Raw genomic sequence first — 9,339 nt, forward strand, 5'->3', positions numbered from 1 at the left:
TAATGGTTAATTTAGTGTTGTTTTATTGAATGAACTATATTTTATATCTGCACCATACCTACACCCTGTCCAGTCCTGTCGTTGCTATGATGTTGTCCTGACAGTCTGTCTGCTCTGTGTGTTGTGGCTCAACAGGGTGAGGGTTCGTTCAGATGGTGCAGCTATCCCCCACCGCAGGAGCACAGCCGACACCCACAGCCCCACCAGAGGTATGGACATGCCCCCTAGGGTCATACCTCGCCCCTGCAGCCCTCACAAGATGTCCGTCAGCAGGGGCCGCATGGACAGTCCAGAGAAACACCATCTCAGCACGTTCGGCAGCACAGGAAGTATCAACCACCCAGACAGGAAGTGCTTCCCTGATGGCTCCGTCCTCAGACCATCCACCGGCTCGACCCGCCATGGTAGCCTTGGTGACCACAAATCACTGGAGGCCGAGGCCCTGGCAGAGGTGAGTCTATGACGTAAAGCAATAAAGAACTCACAACAGCCAAAAGGCGAGGTGCTGACCAACGGATGATAAACTAACCTATTGAAGAAAGAATGTTGCTCCTTGCTTGTGGATTTATTTAACCAGAGTTTTGGCTAAAGGGCCTTTGTCAGGGTATGCAGAAGTGAGACTCTAATCACTGCAATAAAGACTTGACAATTTAACAAATATAACGGTAGCTAGCTAAAAGCAACTGATTCAGTGGGTGAAGTCAGGCAAGACCAAACGGCCCTTTATTATTCATAATACATAGCGGCTGTTCTTTTCATTTGACCTATTTCCTGCCAAGGCAGCCAGGTTTAGAGTTGTTCAGTGGAAAGCTAATGAGGATATTCTCCTGTCTGTGGTTCAGAGACAGAGAGAGGCATACAGACTCTTAGGGAGAGAGAGACAGACAGACAGGGAGAAAGAGATTGAGAGAGCGAGGGCGAGAGATGTATTCTCAGAATGTGTCCAGTAAATTCTATGGATCCTAGGCAGGACACAGAGGAACAAAGTCAAAGGCAGCAGCGGGAAGGATATCTGAGAGAGAGAGAGGCTCATTCTTTGACCCGTGTTTCTCATTTCCTAATTACTGTTCAGTCTGTTAGCTGCTGCTATCTCCACATTTAAATATGGCTCCCTTTGTGTGCTTCATTAGTGAGAGAATATTGGAACCGTTTGTGAGGTGTTAATTTGTCCATTTATCCCTGCTTTCAACAAGAAAACCGTTTAGTTTTTATTCTGAAGAGTTGGTACGTCAGTGTTTCATTTGAGAATTAACAATAGGTCAGAGCAGATGTCTGAATGGGCCATTCTTTTTTTTTTTATGGTGTCTAATACTCTGTGTAGGAGAGTATTGTCATCATTGACTACGATGGACAGGCAAGATGTTGCAGGAAATAAGACACAGGATTAATATCAGTATTAAGTGAAACTGTGTGTGTTACAGGACATAGAAAAGACCATGAACACCGCCCTGCATGAGCTACGTGAGCTGGAGCGTCAGAACGTGGCTAAGCACGCTCCCGATGTGGTCCTGGACACCTTGGAGCCCCTGAAGCAGCAGCAACCCTCCTCCTCCGGACCACCCTCTGAGCCCCCCGGCAGCCCCCTCCACACTAACACCATGGCCATCCGGGACCCTGACGCTGCCCTACGCCGTAGCAGCTGTTCCTCGTCCTCCGAGACCATGAGCACCTTCAAACCGACTGCACGGAGGCCCATCGCCCCCATGAGGCCACCGCCGATCAGACCCCTCCGGCCTGCCCCCATCCACCCGGGACATGGCCATGGACAGGGGCAGCACAGGTCCAGTAGTTCCAGCTCCTCAGGCATGGGTAGTCCAGCCTCTATCACCCCCACAGACAGGGTGTTCCCCAAGGCACCATCCCCGTCCCCCTCCACTTCCTCCTCGTCCTCAGACAAACAGGGTAACATGTAGCCTGGCTGAGCAGGCTGCGGCAGGCCCAGACAGAGCCCAGGAACTGTAGTATGAACTGACTGAGCAGGCTGCAGCATAGCCCTATATAGGACACTGTGCATCCACGCATGGCTGTTCTAGAAGGCTAAAATGCTGAGCCTGGAAAATAACTGGCTAAATGTTTTGGGGGGGTTCGTGTTTCTGAATATCCTGCTATTGAAGGCATATCTATATTCTGTAACTCCTTGTTCGTCCATACTCATAGTATAATGTGTGGATATCTGTAAAAAAAAAAAAAAAAAAACGGTCTGAGACTAACTTTTCTCCAAACCGGCAGCGTCTTCTTCATTTCCGCTGGCTGTGACAAAAGAAACACATTGAGGCCTTGTCTCTGTGGGAACAATATCGACCACTAACTACTAGGAGGTTGGATTCAACATTAGGATGAGGGCTGATTAATTGATTTATTGACAGCTGAACATCCACCAGTATTGACTTTGTGCTTGTCGGTGGAGATTATGAATCACTCAGCAGAAACATGAACCCTACTATGCTAATCATTATAAAGGATGTTTCTACTCTCCCCATGTGGCACATAACTGCCACAGAACAAACCTGATCAAAGGGATGCACTGGATAACTCTTTGTTTACTGTTCTAGCCATAGAGAGATATCTGTGGTTTGTTTTTCAGAATAACAAACCCTCTCAAGTGGAAGCTTGGTGTTTGTGAGCTGGGAGTCTGAGACTAGCATTTATTACTCTGCAGATAGGAATACTTATTACAATCTGTCTTTCTCCCTTTCTCTGTCCGTCTCTGTCTCTCGTTCTCTCTTTTTCTCTGTCTCTCTCTATCTCTCTCTGTCTCGCTTTCTCCCTCTTTTTCTCTCACTGTCTCTTTCTTTCTCTCTCCAGTTTGAGAGTGGTACCTCAAGAAAAGAGCAAACACCTTGTCATGACCCGAACCAGTCTGCTAAAGAGAATAATGCACTGATTTGGTCATTCTCCGTGAGCCTGAACTAGTTGATCCTGCATACTGTATGTATAGTATATTGATACAGTTATGTGTATGAAGACAAAAGAGCATCAGTGTATGTGACAAGGTTAGTTGTGCTGTTACATGTGGACCGGATCTCTTACTTGGTGAAGTAGATTGCACACTTACCACTGTTTTCTTGTAGGCCTACTTTGGACTTGTACAGTATATAGATGGACTTGCTTGCTTGGTGGTACGTGTTCCTGTATGTATTATATGAGGGATCATTAATCAGCAAAACACATGTTAAAAGTGTTATAGATACATTTCAAATGGAAAATAATATGCATAAAGTTGAAAACTACCTGTATGTATGAATAACATGGTATGATAGAAACAGGATATATATATAATCATTATATAGTAAGTAGATTTTGTAACTCTTAACCTTGCACAGGCATTAACAGAACAAGAAAATAAATGTGGGGAATCTGTATCTGAAATGGTCTTTTGGTACTCTTTTGTTGAAATTATACCACACTGACCCCTGGTGGTGAAAAGTTGCAAATACACATGTTTTACAATACAGCAGAGTCAGATTGGTAATTTAGTTTGTTGTGCCACTTAGTGTTGAAGATAGAAACAACACTTCCACTTTAGTGTGGGCAAAGATTATCTGATGTATTGACAAAATATTTCACTGACCGCAATAAAATAGAAATACATGCCCTCAATGATGGAAGGCAGGTGAGATCAGGTGGAAACATTCGGCCAATGAGAAGGCAGATACGTGCGTGAACAACAGGCACAACTAAGTTGTTTTTCTCAAAGTAGCCAGAATGCAAAGTGCATCCACTTATCAGTACATTTGGTATTTATTAGGGTATTGGCCACATACCACAAAACACAATACAGAACATTAAAAGACAACAGCAGCTCAAGGACAGAACTACATACATTTAAAAATGGCACACATAGCCTACAGTGCATTCGGAAAGTTTAAAAGAAGAATTTAACTAGGCAAGTCAGTTAAGAACAAATTCTTATTTACAATGACGGCCTATCGGGGAACAGTGGGTTAGTTGCCTTGTTCAGGGGCAGAACGACAGATTTTTACCTTGTCAACTTGATCCATCTACCTTTCAGGTACTGGCCCAACGCTCTAACCACTAGGCTACTTGCCGCCCCAAGTATTCAGACCCCCTTCACTTTTTCCACATTTTGTTACGTTAAAGGCTTATTTTAAAACTGAAAGAAAAAAAGTATTATCTACACACAATACCCCATAATGACAAAGTGAAAACAGGTTTTTAGAAAATAAAACCTTACCTTTGATTATCTTCATCAGAAGGCACTTCCAGGAATCCCAGGTCCACAACAAATGTGGTTTCTTTCGACAAAGTTCATAATTTATGTCCAAATAACTCCAAGTTGTTCCATGTTGTTAGGCTCCTCAAAATGTAGGACGGGGGGGAGAAAGTCACGATGAAAAGTAAAACAAAAAAATCTATTTACGTTCGTTCAAACATGTCAAACGTTGTTTAGCATCAATCTTTAGGGCCATTTTTAACGTGAAACATCAGTAATATTTCAACCTGACCTCTCCTGTGTCTTGAAAAACGTTTTTGAAAAATGTCTCACCTCACATGCACGCGCAGGTGCGCACAATAATGAAGTGACGACATCCCAGGGACGTCAACTTCCCTGCATTCTAATTCGGTCTCTGTTCATCATAGACGCTTCAAACAACTTTATAAAGATTGTTGACATCTAGTGGAAGCCGTAGGAAGTGCAAAATGAATCCTTTGTCACTGTGTGATCTATTAGCAATGACTCGAAAATAGTACAGCCACAAAATTCTCATTTCCTGGTTGTATTTTTCTCAGGTTTTTGCCTGCCATATGAGTTAATATGCATATCCTAGCTTCTGAGTTGGTGTAGGAGGCAGTTAAAAATGGGCACATATTTTTTTCAAAATTCTCAATACTGCCCCCTAGCCCGTAGAGGTTAAGCAGGTTACCTTCGCTTTCTTGGGCACAGGGACTATCTGCTTGAAACAAGTAGGTATTACAGACTTGATCAGGGAGAGGTTGGAAATTTCCAGTTGGTCAGTGCGTGCTCTGAGTACACATCCTGGTAATCTGTCTGGCCCCATGGCCTTGTGAATGTTGACCTGTTTAAATGCTTACATCGGCTACGGCGAGAGTGATCACACAGTCATCCGGAACAGCTGGTGCTCTCATCCATGTGACAGTGTTGCTTGCCTCGTAGTGAGCATAAAATGCATTTAGCCCGTCTGGTAGCCTTGCATCACTGGGCAGCTCGCAGCTGGGTTTCCCTTTCTAGTCCGTAATAGTTTGCAAGTCCTGCCACATCCGACGAGCTTCAGATTGTTTAGCCCGTTTGGTAGCCTTGCATCACTGGGCAGCTCGCAGCTGGGTTTCCCTTTCTAGTCCGTAATAGTTTGCAAGTCCTGCCACATCCGACGAGCGTCAGATTGTTTAGCCCGTCTGGTAGCCTTGCATCACTGGGCAGCTCGCAGCTGGGTTTCCCTTTCTAGTCCGTAATAGTTTGCAAGTCCTGCCACATCCGACGAGCGTCAGATTGTTTAGCCCGTCTGGTAGCCTTGCATCACTGGGCAGCTCGCAGCTGGGTTTCCCTTTCTAGTCCGTAATAGTTTGCAAGTCCTGCCACATCCGACGAGTGTAAGATTGATCTTAGTCCTGTATTGAAGCTTTGCCCTTTTTATGGTTCGTCTGAGGGCATAGCGGGATTTCTTATAAGCGTTCGGATTAATGTCCTGCTCCTTGAAAGCGGCAGCTGTAGCCTTTAGCTCGGTGCGGATATTGCCTGTAATACATGGCTTCTGGTTGGGATATGTAGGTACGGTCACTGTGGGAAGTATGTAGTCGATGCACTTACTGATGAAGCCGGTGACTTATACTCCTCAATGCCAATGGATGAATACCAGAACATTTTCCAGTCTGTGCTAGCAAAACAGTCCTATAGCATCCGCGTCATCTGACCACTTCCGTATTGAGCGTGTCACTCAAAAGGGATACCCAATACTTCCTGCTTTAGTTTTTGCTTGTAAGCAGGAATCGGCAGGATATAATTATGGTCAGATTTACCAAATGGAGGGCGAGGGAGAACTTTGTATGCGTCTCTGTGTGTGGAGTAAAGGTTGTCTAGAGTTTTTTTTCTCCTCTGGTTGCACATGTGACATGCTGGTGGAAATTAGGTAAAACGGATTTAAGTTTGCCTGCATTAAAGTCCCCGGCCACTAGGAGCGACGCTTCTGGATGAGCAATTTCTTGTTTGCTTATGGCCTTTTTACAGCATCGATAGTGTGGTCTACTGTACAGCTTATCATGAGGTACTCTACATCAGGTGAGCAATACCTCAAGACTTCCATAATATTAGACATCGCACACTAGCTGTTATTGACAAATAGACACACACCACCTCGTCTTGCCGGACGTAGCTGTTCTGTCCTACTGATGCACGGAAACCCAGCCAGTTGTATATTATCCGTGTTGTCGTTCAGCCACGACTGTGAAACATAAGATAATACAGTTTTTAATGTCCCGTTGGTAGGAGAGTCTCGAATGGAGCTCATCCAGTTTATTCTCCAGTGATTGCACGTTGGCCAATAGAATGGATGGTAGAGGCAGGTTACCTGCTTCCGACTAATTCTCACAATGCACCCCAATCTCCGCCCCCTGTACCTCCATCTTTTCTTCACGCAAATGACAGGAATTTGGGCCTGGTCTCGGAGAAACAGTATACCCTTTGCGTCAGACTCCTTAAAGAAAAAATCTTTGTCCAGTTCAAGGTGAGTAAGTGCCTTTCTTTTATCCAGAAGCTGTTTTCGGTCATAAGAGATAGTAGCAGCAATATTACATACAAACACACACAGAATAGCACAGTTGGTTATGAGCCCGTAAAAAATGGCAGCCACCCCCTCCGGCGACATTATCATTTTTAAATGGAAGAAGTTTGGAACCACCATGACTCTTCCTAGAGCTGGCCTCCCGGCCAAACTGAGCAATCGGGGGAGAAGGGACTTGGTCAGGGAGGTGACCAAGAACCCGATGGTCACTCTGACAGAGCTCAAGAGTTCCTCTATGAAGATGGGAGAACCTTCCAGAAGGAAAACCATCTCTGCAGCACTCCACCAATCAGGCCTTCATGGTAGTGGCCAGACAGAAGCCACTCCTCAGTAAAAGGCATGACAGCCTGCTTGGAGTTTGCCAAAAGGCACCTAAAGAACTCAGACCATGAGAAACAAGATTATTTGGCCTAAATGCCAAGCGTCACGTCTGAAGGAAACCTGGCACCATCCCTACGGGGAAGCATGGTGGTGGCAGCATCATGCTGTTTGTCAGCGGCAGGGATTGGGAGACTGGTCGCTGCCAAAGGTGATTCAACAAAGTACTGAGTAAAGGGTCTGAGTACTTATGTGAATGTTATATTTAAGTTTTTCTTTTGAAATAAATTTGCAAAAAAAAAACTATTTTTGCTTTGTCATTATGGGGTATTGTGTGTAAATTAATGAGGAAAAAAACTATTTAATTCATTTTAGAATAAGACTGTAATGTAAGAAAATGTGGAAAAGTCAAGGGGTCTGAATACTTTTCGAATGCCTCAATACATACAAACTATTTAGGTCAAATAGGGGAGAGGAGTTGTGCCATCAGGGCATGCTTTATCTGTTTTTTAAAACCAGGTTTGCTGTTAACTTAATATGAGATGAGATGGAGTTCCATGCAATAATGGCTCTATATTAATACTCTAAACTTTCTTGAATTTGTTGTGAATTTGGGGAAAGACCCCTGGTGGCATGTCTGGTGGGGTAAGTGTGTGTGTCTCTATGTAAGTTGACTATGCAAACAGTCTGGAATTGTCAACACATTCATGTTTCTTATAAAAAGAAGTGATGCGGGGGGGGCTCACGAGTGGTGCAGCGGTCTAAGGCACTGCATCTCAGTGCTAGAGGTGTCACTACAGACCCTGGTTCGATTCCAGGCTGTATCACAACTGGCCATGAATGGGAGTCCCATAGGGTGGCGCACAATTTGCCCAGCGTCGTATGGGTTAGGGTTTGGCCGGGGTAGGCCAGCATTGTAAATAAGAATCTGTTTTTAACTGACTTGCCTAGGTAAATAAAGGTTAAATATATATATATTTAAAATCTATCAGTACATCTCCCACAATCGTCCTATCAATTTCTTTCAACCAATCATCAGTCATTTGTATGAGTGCAGTACATGTTGAGTGCCCTTCTCTATAAGCATGCTGAAAGTCTATTATTAATTTACAGAGAAATTACATTGTATTTGTTCAAACAACATTGTTCTCAACAGTTTGCTAAGAGTTGGCAGCAAGCTGATAGGTCTGCTGTTAGAACCAGTAAAGGCTGCTTTACCACTCTTGGTTAGTAGAATGACTTTGGCTTCCCATCAGGCCTGAGGACAAAGACTCCCCTTCGGCAGCAATTACAGCCTCGAGTCTACTTGGGTATGACGCTAAAAGCTTGGCACACCTGTATTTGGGGAGTTTCTCCCATTATTCTCTGCACATCCTCTGAAGCTCTGTCAGGTTGGATGGGGGAGCATCGCTGCACAGCTATTTTCAGTTCTCTCCAGAGATGTTCGATTGGGTTCAAGTCCGGGCTCTGCCTGGGCCACTCAAGGACATTCAGAGATGTGCTTGTCCAGAAAAAAACTCCTGAGTTGTCTTGGCTGTATGCTTAAGGTTGTTGTCCTGTTGGAAGGTGAACCTTCATCCCCAGTCTGAGGTCCTGAGCGCTCTGGAGCAGGTTTTCATCAAGGATCTCTCTGTACTTTGCTCCGTTCATTTTGCCCTCGATCCCGACTAGTCTCCCAGTCCCTGCCACTGAAAAAGATCCCCACAGCATGATGCTGCCACCAACATGCTTCACTGAAGGGATGGTGCCAGGTTTCCTCCAAACGTGACGCTTGACATTTAGGCCAAAGAGTTCAATCTTGGCTTCATCAAACCGGAGAATCTTGAATCTCTTGGTCTGAGAGTCTTTAAGTGCCTTTTGGCAAACTCCAAGCAGGCTGTAATGTGCCGTCTACTGAGTAGTGGCTTCCGTCTAGCCACTCTACCATAAAGGCCTGATTGGTGGAGTGCTGCAGAGATGGTTGTCCTTCTGGAAGGTTCTTCCATCCCCACAGAGATCTGGAGCTCTGTCAGAGTGACCATCGGGTTCTTGGTCACCTCCCTGACAAAGGCCCTTCTCCCGTGATTGCTCAGTTTGTCTGGGCGGCCAGCTCTAGGAAGAGTCTTGGTGGTTCCAAACTTCTACCATTTAAAAATTATGGAGACCACTGTGTTTTTGGGAACCTTCAATGCTGCAGAAATGTTTTGGTACAGTTCCCCAGAGCTGTGCCTTGACACAATCCTGTCTCGGAGCTCTACGGACAATTGCTTTGACCTCATGGCTT

General features: G+C 44.9%; 1 protein-coding gene across 2 annotated transcripts in view; it reads left to right on the forward strand.

Annotated features, from left to right (window-relative positions):
- LOC106565341 (SLIT-ROBO Rho GTPase-activating protein 3) overlaps nucleotides 1–3,369 on the forward strand; it is a 76,694-nt gene extending 73,325 nt beyond the window's left edge. For both annotated transcript variants that reach the window (XM_014132336.2, XM_014132337.2), the window contains exons 20-21: nucleotides 136–451; nucleotides 1,422–3,369. In XM_014132336.2, the coding sequence (XP_013987811.1) occupies nucleotides 136–451; nucleotides 1,422–1,913 (808 nt within the window). In that variant the 3' untranslated portion in view covers nucleotides 1,914–3,369. The remainder of the gene's footprint in view (nucleotides 1–135; nucleotides 452–1,421) is intronic.
- The last annotated feature ends 5,970 nt before the right edge of the window (nucleotides 3,370–9,339 follow it).

Source organism: Salmo salar, chromosome ssa12 (assembly GCF_905237065.1).
Source record: "Salmo salar chromosome ssa12, Ssal_v3.1, whole genome shotgun sequence".
In the NCBI taxonomy this organism is placed as follows: domain Eukaryota; kingdom Metazoa; phylum Chordata; class Actinopteri; order Salmoniformes; family Salmonidae; genus Salmo; species Salmo salar.